Source organism: Leiobunum rupestre, chromosome 5 (assembly GCF_980474605.1).
Source record: "Leiobunum rupestre chromosome 5, qqLeiRupe1.1.hap1, whole genome shotgun sequence".
Taxonomy (NCBI): domain Eukaryota; kingdom Metazoa; phylum Arthropoda; class Arachnida; order Opiliones; family Sclerosomatidae; genus Leiobunum; species Leiobunum rupestre.
The window spans coordinates 48,797,075-48,823,601 of NC_143388.1; the positions used below are offsets into that span (position 1 = coordinate 48,797,075).

Below are 26,527 nucleotides of genomic sequence, written 5' to 3' on the forward strand. Positions count from 1 at the left end.
ATTTTTTTTAGCTTATTCTACATTTGTTTTTGATAGCTGCTTTTAAAACTGTTAAACAGTTGGGTTTAATTTAGAAGTCTTATAGGAAATTAGATATTATCGTTTGCGGTAACTTTTAAATATCCATATGCGATAGCTCATAGACCTTCTTAGCTGTTATCTACGCATTATAAGGATATTTGAGCTGACAACTGTTTTTATGTAATTAAAATTGTACTAGCTATTTGTGCTAATACACTAATTAAAACGACGAAGACACCGATAATATAAAGTGCACAATAAAAGTTTAAAACAAATAAATATTAGACCCGACTAGTTTCGGACACGTTATTGAGCCGTCATCATGGGTATGACCCGTTTACGAAGTTTCACTTATTTATAGCCTTTAAAAATACTTTCAAACATTTTTACCTCTTACCTCTCCGAGGGGACTAGGTCCCCTAGGAGGGCTTATACAATCACCGTGTCTGGGTGTCTGGGTGTCTGTCTCTCCTAGGAACGCGTTCGCATTTTTCTTGCAAAGCTTAATCATTCCTTACGCAGTTGCTAGGAATTAGGGAACGAAGTCGAAGGGTTGGCAAAACCACCGTGCGACGGTGGGAGTTAGCGGATTAATTTGCGGTTGGGTTTGGTTTGGATATATTTTTCGTTAACGCTCACCGTCGCAACAGTTTTTACTCAGTTTGATTGGATATTTCGTTATTGTAATGTTTATGTGTAGGGTGTGAATGTTGAGTTTGTGTTATGACGGTTGTGGGTGTTGAGTGTGTTCTGGTTGTGTTTGTTGTGTCTGTGTGTTTTCTCTTCCACTTCTTCTTATTGACTTTGGGGACGGACCCAATGAGAGGGTTTCCACAAATTGTTCACGGTATTCGTCTTGGTGTCTATTTGCGATTTATTAGCGCCGGCCGGGAATCGAACCCGGGTCTGCTGCGTGCAAGAGATTTTTCCTGTACCATATTATTTTTTTTTATATATATAAAATTGTCAAATGTGGAAATTGATCAATTCGTAGTTAAATACGATCGTCGTCAGGAATCGAACCCGGGGCACATTCTTATGACGCGGATGTTTTACCGATGTGCCATTGACGTCTACATATCTAAAGTTTAAATACCTGTAAAACCGGAATAAAAATAACTATAATATTTGTTTGGGTGGGAAGATTATAAACACCTTATGTAGATTTTTATTTGGTTTTTGTTTCTGTTACTTTAGTGTTTGATATTGCATTGGGTGTAGTATAACGTTACTTCTGCGTATTTTGAATGTGTGTGACGTTGAGACAAGGCTAACTTTGTTAAAGCTTTGTTATAAATAAAATATTTCAGTGTATTTAGCATCACATTGTTTTATAACTTGGCCATTAGCTTGAAACTCTTTAAGCCACAACCTGATACATTTTAGACGTATTATCCGAATCCCTCTTCGTTTACCTTTTAAGTTTCACATCGAATATATATATTCGAAGTGACACTATTGCTATGGACGGAATGTCGTTAAGTGTTCTTTGTTTGTTTGGCATCGGCGTGGAAAGCGACTACACGGTAGAGGGAGCGGCAAAAAAATTATTATATTGGCGACACTAAGATTCGAACCCAGTTTTCTGGCCGCGTAGTTTCTAAAACCGACGCCTTTACCAATCAAGCCACGCCGTCCTCCTCGAATTTCATGCTTGAACTTTTAGCCTTGAACACTTTTATAGATTGTATAGCTGGTCCAGAGATTTTCCGCCCCCTCTCGCATGCCGTTAATTCCCGCCCTCTTCAACCAACCTACTTAAAGGGCGAGTGACTGAAAAAAAACCAGTTGGTCTCATTCGATAGAACTCTTTGACGCGCAAGCAGTGCTGTTAATTTCCGCCCCTTCCGACAAACCCCCTTAAAGTAAGAGTGACCGAGAAAAAATTTGGTATCATTCGATAGAACAATAAAAGAAAAAGATTGGAATCGTCTACGCTCGCGTCTGAGTGAAATCAAAAAATCCAAAGCAGTCGAACTTGGGGCCTGTTGCAAAAGTCTGCTTTGTTAGAATCGCACATGTTAAATTCAATAATTCAATGGGCTAGCACTTTTGCAACAGGTCCTTAAGCTGCAAAGTATGCGACCATGGGGACAGAATCTCCGTCTTGCCATATTCTTAGTACATAAATACATTCTTGCAATAATATGATTCATGCACTTGTTAATAATACATGTTAAATATCTGCTCTAAGAAAATACCAATTTAATCACCGAGATAGTATAAATTTCGAGAATGATATATTCTATTAATTTCTGTTCTGCAAAATTACATTAATGGGTATTTTTTTAATGAATTTCCAAATAACCATGACTTTTGGTGATATAAATTTCCTAAAATAAGCATATTTAAATCCCAGTTTAAGAATTTCTTTAAATCATATTTCCACTAATTTCAATAATTTAAAAGAATTATGTTCGTCGTGTTTTGCTTACCTATTCCACCTTTGGTACTTTCCGTCTATCTAACGATAGAAAATCACATAGCCTCAACAGATTTTGTATTGCTTTGCCCACCCGCGTACCCTGAGGGTGGGTGGAGCCTAAGTTTTAAGCCTTCAACTTGGGATGGTATTTTATATATCTAACGATAGGTAAACATGGCCTCAACAGCTTTTGTATTGGTTTGACCACCAGCGTATCCTGAGGGTGGGTGGAATCCACTCTTTAACTTAGGATGGCAATTTATATATCAAACGATAGGAAATCACATGGCCTCAACAGCTTTTGTATTAGTTGACCTACCTGTGTCAACTAAGGGTGTATGGGTTTGCCCACCCGAATAGGCCGGTGTGGAACTAATAGTACGGCCTGGGCCGACTTGTTTACTTTAGGACAAATTATCGCATTAATTTTTATCGGCTTCGTTGGGTTGTCGTCATGAGCCCACGCAGTTTTTATTGGTGCTTTCACTTATAGTTTTGGTTTTCGCTTTAACTTTGGTTTTTCCATATAAAGTTGATTGTTTAAGACCTATAATACCATAGGTTGGTTTTTCTCTGTGAAATGGTTTCTTGCACGTTTATTTTACGTTTCGTGAGCGTTGTAATAATTTTAAATTTGTGTTTCCTATTTCGCATTTTGTTGCTTTGGTAATTTAATAACATTTTGGGTCTAAAGTTGGTTTTTTGTTCTATTGAAATTGGAAATTTGTTAAATACAAAAACATTTGTAATATTAATAATAAAAATAAAAAATAATCTTCTGGTTGGGATAAAACCGGGATACTTTTTGGGGCATCGCTTTTGCTGGCGGAATATCATTGAGTACCCTGTTCAGTAGTTAATACACCTTAGGGCAAATTCTTCCGAGGAGAGGTATATTTTGGCAAGCTTGACATCTTGTTTATCCTCCATAGCTTTTTTGATAAAGTAAGTTTCCGAAATATATCATTCCATAGGGTTATTACAATGTTTTTTTTTTTTAAATGATAGGCAATAAAAGTAACTAGGTGAATTGTTCCTAAGGTATAAGCCTAGCTGATTATAATTATTATTATTATTATTATAATTATTATTATTATTATAATTATTATTATTATCATTTTTAGTTACCTAGCTAAGCAAATAAACAAACAAATAGAACAAATAACATGGTTAATCAAAGCATTTGATCTATGTTTAAATATTTGAAATGGATTACGTAACGTTCTGAAGGTTTCGTAAAATATATCTCAATGCCCTCGATATCGTTGAAATGTCGAACTGAAAGCCATTGAAAGACACGGCACTCGCAACCTATGAGAAATGAAATGCAATGCTCGTAACGTGGTTTGAAAAACGTTTTGTAGAGTCGTTCAAAGCTTAAAATGGTGAAGTGTAGCAAAGAAAATTATCAAAATCAAGATTAAAATCACTTTAACTAGGAGTATGCAGACTCAAATATAGCCTCTGCCGAGGGATCGGAAATCCGACGCGAAATCTCTAACCAGGCAAGAAATCCCGAAGTCCGGCGAGATATCCCGAAATCCATTGAGAATTCGCTAAATCCGGGAAAAAAGTTAATAAATCTGAAATCCAACAAGAAATCTTGAAATCCCGGATTTCACGCTGTTTTTTTGGTGAATTCAAGGCCGATGCTCTCCACCTTCAAGTTTAGATAGAAGGAGCTAAGGATAACGAGTTTATCAGGGATTCTTTCCTCCTTATCGTCCTTAGGTGTCCATTTAGCTTGGAAAAGTTAAGAGGTGCGGTTTTTCTCCCGAAAATCACGAGGTGAAGAGCGAGTTAGTCAGATAAAGATAATTCGTTCTTGGTTTTTCTCTCAATGGTAAACTATTATTTTACTCTATTTATATTAATATTAATTGAAGCGAAGTTTCCTGATAACGAACTTAAATAACGCAATGCTCGTTCGTTAGTTAATTAGCACCTTAGGTATAGTTAACGTTAAGCGACGAATTAAATTTTGGGGCATTATAAAATCTATCTCGGGTTAAAATTATAACTCGCGAGTCTATGCGAACTTTCATCCGCATCAGATATTATATTATCAGTGAAATCGAATGGCTTTAAAGGTGCAAATAAATATGAGGAATAGTTTTCCGAACTGTACTCTGCGTGTAACATTTATATAACATTTTCAGTTATCGTTTCAATCAAGTTCGAATCGTTTATAAGTTTATAAAATTTTCTTCTTACTTCCTTTGCTGAGTAGTCTTGATATTTAATTAAAATATTCTCGGAAAAATTCATAATATGTTTCTAAATTTTTCAAACTATCATTAAGATATACACGCCTGTTTTATTGCTGAACGTTTATAAAAAATGACTTGGACAAATCTATTTCAAAACATATACATGGTAGTAAGAAAACGAGATGGTATACAATGAGGTTTTATGAAATTGTAACCATAATAAAAGGATAGAGCACCATTTTATCCTTATACTATTTGTTTTCGTTTCCACAACACTTCAATCAAAACATTTACTGTTTTCGCTCCATCAAACTGACAAGTTTATTAAACCCACAAATCGAAATACTACCAACATTGTTCCAACCTTTTACTAAGGAAGATCTAAATTGATCTGTTTAGAATCAGACCATTTTGTAATATTACACTTCTAAAACAAAACGAATTGAGATGAATTGTGTTTTATTCAAAATAATATTGACATTGTCTTTGGTCAAACGAAAATTCAAATGCTTACTCGAGCAAATCTCTTTTAGTAAAGCGTAGCACGAATGCCGGGCTGTGGACAAATATTTCAAGTGGGCGTTAATTCAACTATAGAGTGGTTGTTATAGGTCCGTTATAATCAATATTTCCTCGAAGTAATAAAATAACGAGAGTGGAGATTCGCAAAGAGCTAAGATTACTTTCCAAGGAATCCCCTGGTTCGTTTCAGTTGTCGATTTTCAAAAATTGTTTGATCGTCGGTGAGCGGTCCTTGTTGTATTGGAAAGAAACTCAAAGATACCTTAATATTGATCATTGGGCTCGTAACGAAAAATATATTTAAAAATTAAACTTGTGGACGCGACTTATAGCGGATTGAAGAGCAAAACCTAGAGGGGGAAAGTCATTCGTAAACCTTGTGTACAACTGATTACTGGTTTTCAAAAAATATGTGATTTCCAGTGGTTTCTCAGATTTTTCTGCATTCCTAAAACACCCATATAGTCGAATATAGTTGATGAAAGGCCCGAGTTAAAATTTCTAAACTCTAAACATTTACGACTTGTATACATTTCTGATAGTCAAACAATTATGCTTGATCCCATGTGTAAATTATCTCACCTGGCTCTGGTCTAAGTAATTAGTGCTACGTATTTATCTAGTCCCACCCTGATGTCGCCCCGTTCCAGAAACTTCCGGATCGTCAAGCAACAATTGTATCCCCGTAGGGGATGGATGATAAGTCAAAATGGTCCACACTGTTAAAAAAAATTGTTCTTATTTGAACAAATCGCCGTTCAGTTCTAATATGAACAAAAAATATTCGTTCGATAAAGAACGATGGTTGATGGTTCAATATTGAACTTAGATGTTCTATATTGAACAAACGTTCTTTGTTCAAATTAAAACTTTTTGTCGTTCGCGGTGGAACACTTTGTCGTTCGCTGTGGATCATTTTCTCGTTCGCCGCGGAATGCTTAATCATTATTGCTTTCTAAATTATAGCTCATGTCTTCTGCCGGCAGTTCATCATGCTAAATTAATAAAAATATCCTAACCTAACCCATTGCGCACCGAAGAGGAAAACCAGGCCTAAAACTAGACTACTTGAATTTAGTTCCAACTTCAAGTTTCCTCAACTACAACCATCTTATTAAGCATAAAATATCTACCACGTAAGAGATATGCGTTAAATAACTAAAACCTTTTCCATAGCGCATAAGTTATTACATTATATTCTGAGCCTAAAGGCCGAGAACTGCTAACAAATGATGTTAGAATTTATTTCTATGCTGAAAACGTCAAACCAAATTGCAGTATATTACGATATATTTTCTGTAAATTTTAATTCTGGAACTTTGGCAATTACATTTCCGAACGAGTTTCGTCTACCTTGCCAATCAAATAAAAATACACTTAAAAAAAACGGTGCGTGTCCTAAACAGCATTACAGACCTAACTCCATTTGAGTCGCTAAAGTGAAGGAGCTACGCTTTAACAATGAAATTGAATCTTCGGTAAATTTCCAAACACACTGTACATACAACTACAAAAACAACTTCATTACAACATGTTCTTACTCACCCTGTAAATAAATAACTACGAGTAATAGTTTGATCAACCAGTACACTAACTTAAAACAACATAATAATGTACGAAAAAACTACTTATAACAAAGCGCACTCTAAACCACTCATTTATTACTATATGGATGTTATACTTTTGGCCATACGAAGTTTTCCGCAAAAAAGTGACACACTTATTTATACTTTTGGTCATACGTTGAAAGTGTTACGCTTATATGTTAGTACATGTACATGAAGACCATACAAAGAAATCTATATAGGATTGTGTGTAAAACCTGTTCTAAGGGGAACGATCTCCTAGCTATTGAAACGAATCTATTCTATTGTGTAGTTTACAAGCCTTCCTCTAGAGGGCGAAAGAGCATTCGTTCTTATTTGAACGAAATATAATATCTTGAACACACCGTTCTCTGTTACATACCTTTAGAACGCTATCGTTAATTTTTTAACAGACTGTTCTAAGTTGAACGTCTTCTGAACGAATTTTTTTAACAGTGCATGCATGTGTTAAATAAATAACTTTAATAAATTTTGGAACCCTCAATTGAATACTTTTTGTTAAATAAAATTTTGACACTAATTATACTAACAATAACCCCTAGACAACGAACTTCGTTTATTAACTAAATTACAATAGATAGAAAAAGAAATGTTTCTTAAACTAAAAACTCTTAATCTCGATGACATCGCACGTGTAATTATTCATTCTGATAATAAAATCGAATCACGTAGGCTTAGCAATATTTATCTGCATTTGTGTCAGCCCATTAGATTATCCCTTCCGAACCAGCGCGCGCCAGTTGTTACCGTGAACCGTTGAAGGTTTTCAAATCAATTTCTATTAATGGGCCACACCGGCGTTGGAATTTGACCTTAGTCAGGGGAAGATGTATTTTACTTTGAAATTTTTTAATTGGATTATCATAATTGTATAATATACTTAATATTAAGATTTGTTGTCAAACATACAACTTAATTTAATTAAGAGTTTTAGGCAATAAAAGTTAAGAGTAAATTTAACTATTTTGTTATGCATATACTGTGTACTTTAGAAAAGATTGCAAACATATTATAATAAAACCTTTTATTGACTTCAACTCAACAACATTGATTTTACAAATTATGTTTATAATATTTTTTATTTTGTTTACAATTCAAATAAATTACAATACATTGACATAAAAAAGTGGATTATCAGTTTCTACAACTATTTCATTCTAATTGCAACACTCATCTCCGAAAGTTTAATTTTCTACATCCACACGCCCTTCATTTGCAACCTTTAGCGCATTCCGAAGTGCGATAAGAGCTTCTGGTGTGGGTGGTAGATTACACTGGTGAGGTTGTAAGCGACCTTCGGTCTCTAACAATCCGTACGCCGTTACTGCCGGCAGCTTTGGAGTTGGAACATCAGAAGTCTTTAAGACCATGGCGTGAAAATGCACCCGCTTAGTGTGTGGAATAAGTGTTCCAAGTGTTGGGGGCAATTGCCTTCCTTCTTTTCCAAATTTTGCGAACATATTCCAGCAAAGTTCTTTTAATGTTTCATATTTATTGTCGAAATATCTGAAAAGTCTACACACGTATCTTTCCATTTGCCTGGAGACATAGTCTGGTAAATGCTCATCAGACCCTAAAAAAGGTGAAAGCCTTCAAAATATCACCATCGCTTGATATTAAGGCTTTGAAATGAGATTTTAAGTCTTTATCACAGCCCTTGAAAACGTACCACCCAATTAATGAAATTTTCGTGAATACTGACCGGTTCGTCATTGTTACGCGTAAGAGTTGTAATTGTAGGTATTTGAGGATAAAATCCAATAATAAGTACCAGTACGTTAGTATCAACGGAATAAACGTTCAGTCTAGTATTTGGATCTGACATAGCGACGTCTGTTGAATGCAAGATTATTTGTTGGTCAGCTTCTTCAAGTTTTTATTCTCATTTTCCATATCTTCCAAAGTGAAGACTTCCTCAACATTTCGGTTTGAAGAAAGAGTACTACACGACGAAACAATGCATGTTTTTTGCTGTGTTCATAGTACTCTAGCAGCTTTTCTCAGATATAGTGTTAAAATGTTGAAGAAAACTTTTTACATTTTGTATTTTCGTATTATCATTAACGTGATAATGAATTGCAATATTCTGCCCTAGACGTTTTTCTCGAGTTCTCGATTTAAATTAATTTTCTTTATAATCATCAAACAGAATTCTTATCACATCGTAGGGCAATGTCATCGCACTAATTTTCTTCACAAACCTTTTTCGAAAATTGCAATGCGGTTGTAATATCCTTCAACGTTTGGAAGGATTGAACGAAACACATCGCGTCAACAATGAGGACTGATCTTCCACAATTGTCTGGTTCTTTTGCAAATTGAGTGGTAATAAAGCGAGGCTAGAAACAAATTTGTGTTTCGAGGTTAACATGTACATGGAACCGTCCAGATAAATATTTGAGGGTGAAATTCGTATTCTCCAATTGCATCCTTCGCTACTAGGTCAGGACGAGCGTTTGCTGCCACTAGTAGTCTAGAAATCAAGTTACTCTCTTGCTTCAAGTTGACGAGATCACCTTTGATTTCCATTCGCACTGTACGCCCGGAATCTTTGAATAATTTGTAACCGTTGCGTTTCTGACTTTCCCAGTATCCTACAGCTTGCCGACATTTTTTAAAAGCCGCGTTTCCTAATTCGTCCCGTTTGTAAATATTATTCGTAATATCAGCATCGCGAATGTCATTTAATTGTGCAAGTCACTCATGGAAAACGGGTTACCTTCCTTGGAAATAACCTTAGCTACATTTTACGTATTCGTAAGTATTTTACAGCCTTTGCCACACTGTTAAAAAAAAATAGGATTTTTCGTACCAGAAAAGGTAATTTTCGCTGCATCCCCAGGAGGCCTTAAAAAGGTATACAAAAATACCTTCTCATGAAAGTACTTAAAAATACTTCCGTAGCTAGGTATTTTTTAAACCGTAACGTATAAATTGATATCATATCTTGATTTGAAATAAACCTTTATTAGCACTATATAGTCCCTATTCAATGATCAAATAACGCTTCTATTGGTGTTAAAAAAATACCTTTTAAGAGAGGTATTTTTTGAACCCTAAAGATATATATTAATACCATTTGTGTATTTGAAATTAGCCCTTGTAAGTACCATTTACTTCCTTTTTAAGGATCAAATAACGCTTCGATTGGTGCTAAAATAATAGCATCACCGCAGCTTTCGGGATAGATCATTAAATTCCTTACAAATATATCATTTTCTTCAAGTTAGAATTTCTAACCAAAGAAGTATGCCACCTAAGACTAAATTGATCGCTCAGTTCCCAACTGCAAGAAAATAAAAACCAAACGGTGGTGTGGCCAGGGTTTTAGGTTTAGGGTGGCTTAAGCCAGCCGTAAGCTCTGGGGAACGTTATGTGTTTTTAAATTACATAACGGGTAGATTTTGGCCAATCTAGGGCGAATGGTGCCAAATGTAAATTTTTGTTTTTGTCCAAAAAAAACACAAAATCATACCACACCCTAGGTGTCTCAAGTTATATAAATACACCTCAAAAGTGTACTAAATGGGCTTTTCAAAGTGTTTAGTGGGTTTCAGAGTTATTTGAACTTTTGGTGTTTACAGAATAATATACCGAAAACTGCACTTGTATCTTTTACTTGTAAAACTAACGTCTATACGTTCAACTATAATTTACACGGCATAACCCTTAAACGGGAAAAATAATATTAATTAAAGACTTAGGCGTCCTATTCGACATCAAACTCAATTTTGGTCTACATATACAGAATACCTTAATGAAGTGTAAATGACTTCTTGTTTGCTCCTACAAAATTTCGCGCCAACTACAATCAGATAGATGCTTTGTTACTCTGTATACGTTTTTGGTAAAATCTACTTTGCTATATGGGTGCGCTCATTTCTCGAATGCTAGGTGCACAAACCTATAAAAATTAGAAAGCATTTCATTAATCAAGCCCCCCCCCCCCACCCCCCGACCCCAAATACGAATTCCATTAACCAACCGCCATTGTTTTTAAAGGGAATAGAACCTCCAACGCGTTCTTTAAGGAAGACCCCATCAATTTACTTTATTACCTTCACAATCAGCGATTATCAGCGTAGCAGGTGTGAAAAGCCATGGGGTGCAGTGGACATTATTGGAACCCTCAGAAGGCGACAGAAATATAGAGGGTTATATTCCCTTTAAGGGCAGCCAACAAACAGTTTTTTTGGATATCCTCATTTTCAAAGGCCATTTAACAAATAAATTTATGAACTTTTGAACTGAAATATATTTTTTATTACATTATTTCGTCGCTACCATCATCCTCGCTACTTTCAAATTGTAGCTTTTGCTCCAAGAAGTGTAACATTAAGGCGTTTCGAATGTTTTTGCCATCGTCGCCATCATTTCATCCATTGATTTGAACCGGTTGCCTTTCTCTCATATTCTCTATAATTTTAACGACATTCCTTTTTTCTACCGTGATTTTGCAGTCTTCGGCAATGTTGTTTAGAGGCAAAGCAACGTTTATCATTGGAGAAACGTCAGTAACTTTCATTTCAAGTTGCTTTCGCAGTCGTCTAAATCGACATTAAGTCTGCCAAATAGGTTTACTATCACCCTTCCGGCCCTACTTATACGTCGATTAAATATACTCTCTTCGCTCCCTTTGTCGGCCGAAGAAAAAAGGTTTCAGAAGCCAATCGGTCAACGAGAAGGCCGAATCACCCAGTAAATGTAATTTTACATCAACTCCATTGATTTCCTCACAAGATTGTTTGGAAATAGCCTACCTTCTTGCGCTTGATTTAGTTTTTTTCTGAATGCACCTGATTTAATGTACATTGCTTTGTATTTAGCGTCGCAAATTACTAACGCGGACACCGAATACCACCCTTTAAAATTGTAGTTATCGTCCGCGAATTCCTTCGGCGGACAAATATTAAAATGGCATCCGTCAATCGGCCCTACGGTCATAAGAAAGTTTGAGTTCTTCCGCCTTCGCAGGCATCTCTTCGAATGGGCTCCACTTAATATGGATAGGGATTAAACGTTGAAACGCCGAAGAAATAAAAGCTTTGAAACAATCGTTTACCGTCTTTTTCCCGACACCAAATAACGAGGCGATCACGTTGTATTCAGCGCATGAGGCAAATACTTTTAAAGCTATCGCGACTTCCTTAGTTACCGGCAATGCTTTCCTCATCACGGTATCTTGCGTAAATAAATAGTCATGTACCTTGCCAACTAGGTACAAGAAGGCTTCTTTTGTAGAACGAAAATGTGAAATGAAATCTTTTTACGTTAATTCTCGGACCACAACGTACTACCATACAGACTGGGACGGTTTTTTCCATTTTCGCGGACCTTCTAACTCAGCTTCTGCTGCTCTGTATAATAATAATAATATCCGATGTTCAATTAAGAAGATCAGAAAAGTATTTTCCATCATTTTTAAATTTTCCTTTTGGCGTAAAGCCTCCTTTGCATCATTAGAAACTGTCTCTTCCTGTTAATATCTTTCTTCGCGGTTATTATTTGCGTTATAAAATTTTGGTTATTAATTAAAAATATTGAAATGGCTAGAATTGTCATAAACAAGCGCGTAATGATATCATCATCGTTGTTAGTTAGCCATGGTGAAAAACGGATGACTGTATTCGACAAACGTGGTAGCGAAAAGAGCGTGCGAACGGTTGTCTTTCGATTTAGGCCACCGTGTCAAATATCGGGAAAAGAGATATTCTTGGTCCATGATCTAGCCATGCACACAGAAATTTTTCTGAAGATATCGACTTTACTTTTGCCTCTTATGTATTCATTGACGGATTAGATATTAGAAAGTATATGAATTTAAAAAAAATAATGGCCGGTCCCCACAGGAATTTTTTCCATCGCCGTGGTTGGCTAAGTCTCTTTAAAAAAACAATTTGATCAACTAATGCGTTGGAGTGGCCAACATGTTGTGGAATTTTTTCTCTATAGACCGATTCACAAATTACATACAGTAAAACAAGCCAAAGGGGCAAAATTTCTATACTGGGTAATATTGTTTCTCACGCTAGGCACGGTAGATGGCGTACCATTCAGCACGCGAAATCGTCTGCTTATATTAGAATATGGCGGCGTCCTAAGAGTGTAGCTAGGGATTTATTTTGTCATTCAAATTGAGTTAAAAACCTTAAAATTATTAGTTTAAGATGAATATAAACGCGGTTTTGGATGGTGGATTGATATTCCCACTTGTGGGGTATAAAAAAACCATATATAGAAGAATTTTACAAGGCAAGGTCTAACACTGCCAAACATTTCAAGAAGAGCTACAAATATTTAATCGAAGGATACATAAATTCAGAAGCTCTACTGAGTAAAGCAGTTTTGTAAGTATATTTTTAATAAACAAAACTTAGGTTAACTAATTGAAACTAAAATTTTGGATAAGAATGAAGATTAGCTATCGATGTGCAAAGTTATGGTTATTTCAACTATTTGAAATGTTTCCATTGATTCAACATCAAAATAGATGACCATACTATTTCCCATTTTTAGGAAAGAACACATAGTTTACGTGAAAACTAAATGTTACCGAAGTTACCGTAAAAATGAAAACCCCCATACCGTTTGCGCAGCTTTAAACATTTCAAGCCCTACAATTTTGGACGAAAACTGTTCATGCGCAGCTGGTGTAAAAGGAACTTGTAACCATACAATATCTCTCTTAAGGCTGCTATGCATTTTAAAATCAAAACATGTAAACACGCCCCCTAATGAGTTGTCTTGCACTGACAAGCCCCAACAGTGGAACCGACCGAGAGGCAAAAAAATCACACCGTTCTCAGTTATTGATGTCAACACGCAAGCGCCCAAAGAAGGTGGAAAAAGCAAGCCAATTTTTTGCAAGATTTACAATGCAACCTCTTCTAATCTGGATAAATCTGAGGTTATTTCATCTAGCAAGGAATTAATCGCTAATCTGAATACTAGGGGAGATAATGGCTGGGCAAGCATCCTCCCAGACCCAGAAGAGTTTATGTGGGTGGAAACTAAAATGGGTTTAGCTCCGGAAGGTTCGCCATTGAGCCAACAACTTCCTCTAAATGAACACGGGTTTGAAATTGTCCACAACTTACGTGTGTTTCCATGCGCTGTTTCCCACCAATCCATACCAATGGAGAGGTTTGCAATACCTTCACATTCATCGGAATCTTTTGGGTCATCTGGTTGGAGGTTATCACAAATTTCTCATCAATTTCATTCGCCAGAATTATCAGTATTACAGGTATAATTTATAAATATATAATATATTTTATTATGTATGTATAAATAATATATAAATGTCTACTGTAGAAAATTGAAGTTTCATATGAAGATGCCGAAGACTTAGAAAAAAAAACCAGGGATCAAGTAGAGTCAGAACTATGAAAGGAACAACGAGCTATCAGACTGAATTCTTCAATGTTTGGACAAATATGCAAACGAAGAAACCAAAGTTGGACAGAGGTCGGAGTAAAGAACATCGTAAAGCCTAAAGATCTTGGACATATTAATACAATCAAGTGTGGAAAGCAGTTCGAGCCCATTGCAAGAATGAAATATACAGAGAAAATGCAGAGCCTGGGACACGACCCACAGGCATCAGACCCATATGGGCTTTTGGAATTAAAATGTATATACTCTAAGCGAACCAAAACACCAAGCGAAGTCCTCACTGAAGATTTTCAAGTTAAATTGGTATCTGGAAAACCAGTTTTAATGGAAACGCATTATCATTTTTATCAAATAATGGGGCAAATGGCTTTGACTGGACTGAGATGGTGTGATTATGTCTCATACTTTCCTTCAGGTTTAATTATTGTAAGAGTTCCTTTTAATAAAAAAAAATGGGAAGTAATGCAATTAACCTTAAAAAAATTCTACTTCACACGCAATTTCTAAATTAGCTGAAATTAATTAATACTCAATTGTGTCTTAACCTCAAAATTGAGAAGTGATAATGAATTGTTCCTAAAAAAATGAATTGTAATTTTCAAGCCAAAAGTTTTTAATAAAAATGAAATTATTTTAACAACTTAGTTGTTTACAGTTAAATCTATTTCGGTGATATCGTCTACACTGTCTTCAGTCTCCTGTCTGGCACGCCACTCTTCCTCTTCTTCAAGCTGCCAATTTTCAGGTTCCAGTATTTCTTCGTGAAAGTCAACTAAATCATCATAATTTCCAGGTTCTAAAATTTCATCATATAGATCTGATGGGACACTGTCATTCAGTCTCTCTGTCTTTTTAATTATCGGAGTTTGAAAATTAGTCAATATGGTAATGACTGTCCACATTTGATTAATTACAGGTGCAAGACTAAGAGGTATTACACGGTCAAGGATATGATAACCCCTAATTCGGGCTATTCTTCTTTCGACGTGGATCCGAAGAGCAGCAATTTTTTGTGTTTTTTCTAGTTCCGCTTTGGAAAATTGCCCTTTCTCTCCAAGAAAAGGCGGCATATATAGTTCAACACCTATTTTATCTAACATGTCTTTAATCAAGAATCCCTTGTCGCACATAACGCTATCATTTGGAGAAAAGTTCAGAGACAAGAAACCGCTTCGTCTCGTTATTTCTTGGTCCGAAATATTTCCAGTAAAAAGTTGGGACACAAATGTCACATACCCATTCGGGCTAATCCCAAGAAGGCCTTTGAAAGTATTACACGACTTATAGTTTGAATATGTTCCCGACTGCAGTACTAGGGATTTAGATGTTTGACATTTAAGTTCACTTGCATCGATAATCACACGAGTATTTGGGTAGTCTCGTTTAAAATCATCTGGCATTGTTTCGTTGATTTTTTCACGTGTTGGCCAGATATTTATTTGCCCCAGACGAATGTACATGAAATTGATCCACGTAATGCAAATATTGCTTACAGTACTCATTGCCACTCCAAATCTATCGGCAAAATCCTTTACAAACAATCCCAACCGAAGGCGCATTAAAACGAGCAAAAATTGATCGTGAACGTCTAGTTTTGGGGCCGTCCAAGTGGGGAAGCAATTGTCTCGGGCACTTTTCTACCATTCCACAAATTTATGTTTCCCCGTCAGGGCCGGGATTAAGACGGTGATACAAAGCCATAAGTTGATCGTAGCTTGGTAATCCGGTATAAAACAATATATCTTTGTCATTGTCTTTAATGTTATTTATACTGGGCTTCAAAACTTTCAACCGTCTTTCTGCTTCCGCTTCATTTCTCTTTGATGCTTTCAATTCTATTTCCATTTTTCTTAATTTAAAATCTTTGACATGTATTACTCGTTTTTGGATATTAACTTTCAATTGGAGTTCTTTAACCAGAGCTTTCAATTCTTCTACTTGTTCAAAACAAGCGGAACAATTGAAAGTGTTAGCGGAGTCACTGGGTATTATTTCCATTCCCATATCGTTCGTTGTTTTGATATCCTTATTTATGCAATCTTCAATATTATTATTTAAAGTCTCAACTACGTCAATAACATGTGATAGCGTTTCTTGAACAACTGATTTGAGATCTTCAGACCGTTGATCAAGATTGGACGGAGTTGATGTTGATGAGGAAGTGTTATTTACAAAATTCCATTTAAAAATTTAAGGTACCACTCCCTCTTTTAGATATTTGTTGCCATTTTTTGCTCGTTTGTTTTGGTAGTCGGAATCTTTAAAATGACGTGACAAACGAAAATGTGATTGTATTCAACCAACACTGTCGTAGAGCAATTCTTTTCACAGAAGGCACCTTATGATAGGATATCTAAAAACAAATCAATCAGTTTCACAAATCTATTCTCATATTGAAAAGTGATTACATTTTTCATCGTTCCTCTCTGGTTACAGTATAAGACACAGCACACTTTGCCTGGTGGACCCATAGTAAAGGACGCTAAGGCTTAGCAACCCAAAAGAAAATTTAAGGTTAAAAAATAAAAAAGGTTGTTTAAGTCTTTTAAACTTACCGATTATCCATCCAATATTCTTAATTATATAAAATTGTGTTATATGACCGTTACAATTAAATATTCGAAAACTACTTATCGAGGGGAACAACTAACTTATCTTTACCAGATTATATTTTGAAGAGTTAAAATTTTAAAATTTCTAGCCAATCAGGATGATCGCGACGAAAGCGCCATCTCTTGAGGAAGGAGAGCGGAACATTATTTACCTAGTCTGGTTTTTGCCCCTGTAAAGGTATCTTCAACCTTTCCATTATGTATCGGTCTATTTACAAGGAAATCGAGAGCACTTTAAGAAAACTGTAATTTTTACTCTTTATAAACTCTGCGTAACTCAAAAACAAGTATATGCAACAGCCGATTCATTTCAATGCGTTGGAGGCAATTTCAACTTATCTACACTGAATATTTATGGAGTTTGTTAGTATTATAAGTGTACTACGACTACGTTACAATACATGGCCTTCGGAGTTTTCAATTTTCTGGTTATTGGTGTGGAGGATGGGCAACAGGAAAAACAGTCTTAATACAATTGCCCTAAAAGAACCCCACTCTTACTTCAAGGTAAACGTGCATAAAAATTAATGAAATTCTAGGAGTTTGCAATCACGAATTCCTGATGCATGCCTGGGTTTACCAGGCTCGGTAAATATGATGCTAGAGTTTGGAGAAAGAGCCAACTTTATCAAGATTGGTGTTTACCTGATAATAAAAACATTTTGGGAGGCTCAGCATATACAATGGACATTTAACAGTAACCAAAAAGACTGATCAGAGCTGAGACCATAGCTCGTCTAGACAGATGATTGAACGGACTTTCCCTCAACTAAAAGTCAAAAGGAAGAGCTTAAAAGCACTTGACATGTCGCTGATTTATAAGATATCAGAGGTTATGTAACGTAAAAATTGGTATTTGGAAATTCTAGAAGGAGTTTTTATCTCACGCCCTCCTTTACTTCACGCTCATCACTATAATTGACAGTTCGCCGAGCTCCCTTCAAGCTTAGTCTATTCTTTACTGCTCGACCGTCGCTGCTCCGGTGCCTAAAAATAAAATGCCATACCAAGGGTACCAACAGACCAAGGTCAAATTCAAGGTCGTCTTGATCCCCTCTTTTATTTAATTATATTCATTCGACGTAGCCACCACGGCGGCTATACTATTGAACCCCGTTATATTAAAAAACTCGTAGGTAATCTCTAAGTGGGTCAGTCTGGCGCCAGTGACTGCCTAGTTACGGTGATCCTTGTATTAGTAGATGAGAAACTGACACTGGCACATTTTGTGTTGTGTTGTATTGTATTTTGAAATAATTGATTGCATTTTTGCGGGTTTTCTAGTATGCACGGGAAAATTCTAAGTTAGGATAGTTTAGAAGATGCTGCAGGGATTAGAGATGCCAGTGCCATCCTGCCTAAATGCCATCCGAGATATCTGTCAAATAGCAAAGTTTTGTGTTATGCGCGTTTACCGGTGGTTTTAAATTTCTTACCCCTTTTGACCATTGGTCGGGGACAACTCCACCTTTAGCCATGATTGGACTTAATAATGAAAAATTAAATTCTGTTAGGTCACGTGGTCTATTGGTACAAAACCATGGAGCGCGCCCAGAGATATATATTTTTTTCAAAAACTTCGTCTCTGAGGTTTTTCAGAACAACCTTTCGGTTGTCTAGTGAACCACCGAGCTAGAATGTGCTCTAAGTCATTTCATCGGTCGGAAAATCTTTATTCGGGTATTAACTCATTCGTTTTAGTCGACAAGAATAACCGTCACATAATCATCAACATCCAGATGGCTTCGCTCCACGAATCTTCGATGTTTCTCGCTGGACGAAAACTCTCAACTCTTCGAGCGTCGCCTGAGATGTCTTACTCACGACCACAACGTGGTCCCTTCACCTTAATGAGTTTGGCCACCCCTTCGATGGACTTCGTTTCCTAGTGAAAAGACTTGTAATAAGTTTAAAACGAAGATTTAAAATCATGGCAGATGGCACACAATTAGGTTAGGTGAAAATGGCATCTAAATGTGGTTTAGCTTCGGAGGTTTATTAGTAGTTTTTAGTTTCCTTTCATTTAAGAGTGTGCATGCTTTAACCATTTTTATGTCGCGTAAGTGTTTAAAGTTATTTGTCTAGTAATAATTAAAATTGTTTTTTTGGTATGGCAAAATATATTTCCTTATTTCATCTCTACCCACAAATTCAAATAGTAGCATACTCCGGGCAGTCGGTTATAGTAGATTCACAGTAGTAGTAAAATAATAGAAACAATTGGCAACTGGTAGGCCTACCTATTATGTGTGTTAATTGGAATCAAATTAAACTCATATTAAGTAAAATATCTAAGCTTTATTGTCATGACTGATTGCGGTCAACGTCGAGCCTGGAGTGGGGTCTACCCAGGCGGGGGGGATCTACCTGGGAGAGGGGAAAGGGTGTGCCCTCTATTGGTGACCTTTGCCTGAGATTACAAAATAATTAAAATGAATTAAAACATATATACATATATTTTTTTCTTTTTAATCATTATCTTCTCCAAATCGCTTTGGCGGATGGATGTTTGTTCTGGATCTGGTTGATTTCAGTCCGGGCCCCAAGCGTACTGATTGTACCTCTTGTTGACGAGGTCCTTGACGAGGCATTGGGGAGTTCCCTTTTGTGATATCGTCTGGCATCGATAAACGTTCTAAAGGAGATTTTGTTGAGCTTGTCCCAGCCTGAACTCGGTCGTACATACTATAGTGATCTTCCTGAGAATGACGTACCGGGGGGGATATGTGATAACGTGGCTGCAATTTTTTCCGGTGGTGGTGGGTAAATTAAGTCTCCCATTCCCCTCAAAGATAGTGGAGACTCAATTTTTTCCTGCGGCTCAGTACCTTTTGACTCTCTTGCCCTCCTCTCATTGACTTCTTGGGAGTGATCTTGACATCCGGTTTCATCACTACCAGGCAGTCTTTTCCTTTCTTGTGTGACGATGTACGTTTCTGGAGGAAAATCTGATATGAAATTTCTGATTGGTGGTTGATCCTGCTTGGCCTTCTCATCTTGAATAATATGCTTATGCATTGCATACTCAGGTAGTATATTTTTGTTTTACTGAATAATCGATTCTCAGCTGTTCTCTGGTACGGCGGAATATTTTTCCTTCCGGGGTTTGAATCCAATAAAAATGTGGCTCCTTAGCTTTGTCCACCACGATTGCTCGCTTCAACGCTCTAGGCCCCGTGATGTACCACACTGGGGATTTTATTGCCAGCTCTTGTGGCTTCATGGCCTTTCTTGTTGCGTGTTGTAATATCATTGTTTGTTGGCGTTGTTGTAACGTTTCTTTAATTCCTCTGATGGTGTAATTCGGCTGCAGTGATTTTGCGGATACCGTAAATGGGGTGCTGATGCGTCGGCCCATTAGCATTTCTGCTGGAGATGGAAGTTGACCAATGGGGGTAGCACGATACTCCATCAGGACAAACTGGAGATCCCGGCCATCATGCTTTGCCTTAGTTGCCAGATTTTTAATAGTTTGCACTGTTCTCTCGGTTAGGTCGTTGGTTTTCGGGTGATATGGACAGGCTGTCGTGTGTTGGACACCCCATTGTTTCAGAAATTGTTTGACATCGTACGAATTATACGGAGGGCCATTGTCCGATATTAAGGTATGAGGAGGCCCATATCGCGCGAAATGAGGATTTAGGAAGTTTATAAGTGCCCGCGCATTCGTGGTCGTTAGGATCTTTCCCTCGACGAATTTAGAGAAGTAGTCGACTAGAAGAACTACATTTTTGTTATTTAAATGGAATAGGTCCGATCCTACAACCTCCCATGGACGTGATGGTACGGGCAAGGGATGCAGCGGAGGCTGGGAATTCGCCCGATCACGTGTACGGCTTATTTCACATTGTGTAATAAATTCGGTTATTTCCTTCGACATCTCCGGCCAGTAAACCTGCTGCTTAGCTCTCGCTATACAAGCCACGACCCCTTGATGAATTACTTGAGTGCTTGTGTTCTTAGTTGCAAGGGGATTAACAGCCTTTCACCTCTATAGATGAGTCCTTGTTCCACATGGAGTTCCTCTTGGATTGCCCAGAGCGGTCTAATCTCTTTGTGACAGCTGTTATATGATTTTGGCCATCCTTCCTTAATGAAACGTAGCGCTAATTGACTAACTGGATCTTTGCTTAATGTTTCCTTCATTTCAGTAATTTTGTGGTCTGCCAACACTGAGAGAGCATGGACGACAACGTTGGGCCCTTCCAGCTCCGGCGTGCTAACAGGTCCAATAGTATGTAAAAATAATGCCACTTGCCGTTCATGAGACTCGTTATTGAGGTTCGAAGCCGTAGCGTAAATTTTAAAATCGGCGCGATATTGAGCCCACGCTGCCGCCGGGTTGGAATTTCCGGGGTGAAAATGATATGGGCCTTTGATTGTTATGGACGTCGCCATCTTGAATCTTGAAGCAAGGTTTAGGTTGGAGACGCGATGCTCACGCAAAAACTAAGAAGCACGTTTACGAAGAAAACTGTGCTATCGATATAAACGCGCACGGACGTGAGAAACTTCTGACACCATATTATGTGTGTTAATTGGTATCAAATTAAACTCATATTAAGTAAAATATCTAAGCTTTATTGTCATGACTGATTGCGGTCAACGTCGAGCCGGGAGTGGGGTCTACCCGGGGGGCGGGAATCCACCTGGGAGAGGGGAAAGGGTGTGCCCTCTATTGGTGACCTTTGCCCGAGATTACAAGATAATTAAAATGAATTAAAACATATATACATATATAACACTACCCAGATCTAAAAGATTGGTCAGGGGATACAAATTGTGAATGGGTCTGTGCTAAATAACTTTATATTGAAAGAAGATGGCGTTGTAGACGTTAATGAGATCAGTGAATGGTTTTGGGCAGGAAGATTGTGGTTGATCCACTACCAGTGGCGTAAATAGCGCCCCCGCAGACCCCGCAGCGTGGGGGCCCCTGAGAACAAGGGGGCCCCCAAACGTTTATGATTAAAATCGGTGCTATTTAAAAGGGCCCCGAGTCGTTTTTCGCGGGGGGCCCCGGAGTTCCTAGTTACGCCACTGTCCACTACTGAAACGGGTTTGCCTGAAAATTTCTATAATATAATGGAGTATAATTTTAAGTATAACGTAAAATTGAAATTATCAAATGCTTCCCGGCAACTTGTATCTAATAGGTGTAATGTTATAATATCTTGAATATATCGCATCAAGCTCATAAAAAAAATTATTAAACCCTCTACCAGTTTTTGATTGGTTGTCTTGGCTTTTCCGATAACTAATGGTTAGTTTTAATTATGCAGTGCTATACGGGAAATATAACAATTAAAGTCACTCTGCTCACCGGAAAAACTAAACGGATGTTGTGCTAATTCTATGGATATTTTTTGCCACACAATGCTTCTTTTAATTCATCTTTCAAACTCGTGAATATGGTGATAAGAAGAAGAATGATTAGCGTCACTAGCCATACCCTCACACTCTGGCTAAGATCGAATTTCAAATTCAACATATGACACTTCAAAGTAATTTGTTTCACAAAACGCTTGAGGTTCTTTCATTTCAATATTTATTTATTTTTTATTTTTTTACCACGGACTTAATAAAATATTAATATGTAATGATATTATAAATATTAAAAGGAATAAACCTTTTCGATATTTGTAAAATGGTCTCAATAATTTCGTTTTCCATAATATATATACGACACTTCAGACGATAAATCCGAGAGGAAAAATAAGTTCAACGCTAGGCCAACGCTGCACTGCGCCGTTGAGTTTGGTGATCAAGCGTTGAATATCGTAAAAGCAGTTGAACCAATTTCAACGATCAAACGCTGACACCAATGACTTCGTTGACTACTTACTGAACGTATACATTGTATTATAAAATCCAAATGACCAACTATACATAAAAATATTATATTTATATTAAAGGAACTGGCAAGAGGGGAAAATTTTTTAATTTGAAAAACGTCATAGTGACGTTTCTAGGGGGAGAATTGGCGAGATTTAGGAACTATTAATTGCCTACGTCACGCGATAGCGTAAAGAAAGAAAATGCAAAAAACGGCGTTTCGATTGTTTAATTTACGGGAATTAACGTGGTTCTAGAAGGATTAACCTAAGCCATTTAAAACAAAAGCAATTGTTTATCTGAGAAAAGAAATTCTGTGGTTTGTCCAGTTGAAGGTAGAAATAACACATTGCTGTGCCAATGCGGTAAAGATGGTGGTATTCAGTGCAATAATGGAAAATTACTTAATTTTGAAAGTTGCTATCATGTTGAGCCTTCAACATTAAATAAGTAACCAAAAACTAAAAGTAGACCTAAAAGCTTGAAGAAAAGACCTCATCGTGGCAATCTTGATGTAAGTTTTATTTTTATAATGCTTTCATATTGAAATTTTCAAATTTACTTATTGAAAACTACCTTCCTAAGATATCCAAGATGCCTCGAGCAAAACTAGTAACTGTTTTGAATGCCATAATAAAAGGTAACCCACAAATCAAGTTGTAAAACTATGTGAAAGGAATGGAACCAGTACATGTTGAGCAAACACCACGTGTGAATATGGTTGAATGTTTCTTGCAATGGGAGCCCACTCTCTCCAAATACTCCTGAACCAGCTGGAGATCCAGATGATATTCCAGGGTGGTGTAATTGTGGGAAATGTAGGGATATGCCAACTCCAATAGAAAGATATTGTTGTACTGCCCGAAGGCAAGCTAATTTTAAATTTTTCTAAATGAATGATATTTCACCTTCGCTACGCTATAGGAATACTGGGTGTATAACTGACGGGCCTTCGGAAATGCTAATTCTCAATCGTGCAGCTCTGCATATTATTATGGAAATTCGCCACGATGATATAAACAAACATTTAGATAATAACAGGTGCTATAGGCACTCGGTATACAGGGCCTTAACAGCTTGGCATGTTGGTCCGTTGGGCAGAGGCAATCGTGAAATAGTTCCTTCTTGTTCCGTTGTCAAAATTAGACAGAGGTATCCTAGTGCAACCGGGCAATATACTGGATATAAATAATACGCTGCAAATCTCCTGAGAAGAATGATGGGAGAAAGGGGTGGACGCAGGTAGCCATTTTAAAACACTACTAGCAAATTGGTTTTAGTTATTGACGACAAATAAAATAATAAAATTTTAATAAAATCATGTAATTCCTATTACTTTTAATATTCGTTGTTAGACTCACATTTTTCAAACCAATGGTCCATTTCTCCATTTGAATTTTCAAGAGAAAACCTATATTTCTCTTCTCGCAGTACAATCAGCTCCTGTTTAGAGGAAACAGATGCTGCTAATGATTTTTTAATTAATATTAAGTCATCAAACATATCACATGATTTTCTAACTGTTTCTTTAAAGAGAGTTAATTTTAAATGTTCTTCAGCTGGTTTTGTATTTTTTTGCTACTTTCACTGGCACAGCCGTGCGTTTAGTGGTAGATTTAGAGCTTTAGACTTTATATCTATTACAACGCAAACCAATTAGAATAAAACATAAAAATTACTAACAGTTTTACCCTAGGACTCCTTTTTATATATATACTAGCTGGGTAGCCCGTCCTTCGGCCGGGCCCCAGCTAGAACTAAAATCCCGTGAAGACTGTTTCGGCCGGGCCCCAGCTAGAACTTAAATCCCGTGAAGACTGTTTCGGCCGGTCCTCAGCTAGAACTAAAATCCCGTGAAGACTGTTTCGGCCGGGCCCCAGCTAGAACTTAAATCCCGTGAAGACTGTTTCGGCCGGTCCTCAGCTAGAACTAAAATCCCGTGAAGACTGTTTCGGCCGGTCCTCAGCTAGAACTTAAATCCCGTGAAGACTGTTTCGGCCGGTCCTCAGCTAGAACTAAAATCCCGTGAAGACTGTTTCGGCCGGGCCCCAGCTAGAACTTAAATCCCGTGAAGACTGTTTCGGCCGGTCCTCAGCTAGAACTAAAATCCCGTGAAGACTGTTTCGGCCGGGCCCCTGCTAGAACTTAAATCCCGTGAAGACTGTTTCGGCCGCGGGCCCCAGCTAGAACTAAAATCCCGTGAAGACTGTTTCGGCCGGGCCCCAGCTAGAACTTAAATCCCGTGAAGACTGTTTCGGCCGCGGGCCCCAGCTAGAACTTAAATCCCGTGAAGACTGTTTCGACCGGTCCTCAGCTAGAACTAAAATCCCGTGAAGACTGTTTCGGCCGGGCCCCAGCTAGAACTTAAATCCCGTGAAGACTGTTTCGGCCGGGCCCCAGCTAGAACTTAAATCCCGTGAAGACTGTTTCGGCCGCCGGCCCCAGCTAGAACTAAAATCCCGTGAAGACTGTTTCGGCCGCGGGCCCCAGCTAGAACTAAAATCCCGTGAAGACTGTTTCGGCCGGGCCTCAGCTAGAACTAAAATCCCGTGAAGACTGTTTTGGCCGGTCCTCAGCTAGAACTAAAATCCCGTGAAGACTGTTTCGGCCGGGCCCCAGCTAGAACTAAAATCCCGTGAAGACTGTTTCGGCCGGGCCCCAGCTAGAACTTAAATCCCGTGAAGACTGTTTCGGCCGCGGGCCCCAGCTAGAACTTAAATCCCGTGAAGACTGTTTCGGCCGGTCCTCAGCTAGAACTAAAATCCCGTGAAGACTGTTTCGGCCGGGCCCCAGCTAGAACTTAAATCCCGTGAAGACTGTTTCGGCCGGGCCCCAGCTAGAACTTAAATCCCGTGAAGACTGTTTCGGCCGCGGGCCCCAGCTAGAACTAAAATCCCGTGAAGACTGTTTCGGCCGGGTCCCTGCTAGAACTTAAATCCCGTGAAGACTGTTTCGGCCGCGGGCCCCAGCTAGAACTAAAATCCCGTGAAGACTGTTTCGGCCGGGCCTCAGCTAGAACTAAAATCCCGTGAAGACTGTTTTGGCCGGTCCTCAGCTAGAACTAAAATCCCGTGAAGACTGTTTCGGCCGGGCCCCAGCTAGAACTTAAATCCCGTGAAGACTGTTTCGGCCGGTCCTCAGCTAGAACTAAAATCCCGTGAAGACTGTTTCGGCCGGGCCTCAGCTAGAACTTAAATCCCGTGAAGACTGTTTCGGCCGGGCCTCAGCTAGAACTTAAATCCCGTGAAGGCTGTTTCGGCCGGTCCTCAGCTAGAACTTAAATCTCGTGAAGACTGAGTCGTAAACCAAACCCTTCCACCCCCCCCCCCTCCCAGCGCAGCCGCTAAATTGACTGAGGCAGAAAAATATTGGTTGTATAGGTGTATGTAGGTGGCAGGATTCACGGCACCGTTCCAGGGCCAAAATACATGATTTAATTAATTAACGTAATTGGAAATGAAGACTGAGTCATAACCAAAACCCTATTCCCCCCCCCCCTCGCCCAAGTCTCCATTCTTCAAGTGACGATGACGCAGCCGCGAAATTGACTTGACAGAGGCAGAAAAATATTGGTTGTATAGGTGTATGTAGGTTGCAGGATTCACGGCACCTTTCCAGGGGCAAAAATACAAATACATTATTTAATTACTGAATGTAATTGGAAATCGATGAAAATAGCGCGACTCGCTGCCTTTGCGCCTTAAGAATAGCTGTGAGAAATTTGGAGGTCCTAGGTTGAACGGCTCGGACGCCTATAGGGAAACAGACGCAAGACAGACAGAAGACACTTAGGAATATAGTATAGATATATATTTATATATATATCGAAGTGGCACTATTGCTATGGACGGAATGTCGTTAAGTATTTGTTTGTTTTGCGTGGAAAAGCGACGACACGGT

General features: G+C 38.0%; 1 protein-coding gene across 1 annotated transcript; it reads right to left on the reverse strand.

The window, feature by feature from the left end:
- Positions 1–14,821: 14,821 nt before the first annotated feature.
- On the reverse strand, positions 14,822–15,682 carry LOC149945195 (uncharacterized). The gene has a single exon (XM_090176424.1). The coding sequence runs from the start codon at positions 15,680–15,682 to the stop codon at positions 14,822–14,824; it is 861 nt and encodes a 286-aa protein (XP_090032550.1).
- Positions 15,683–26,527: the final 10,845 nt, after the last annotated feature.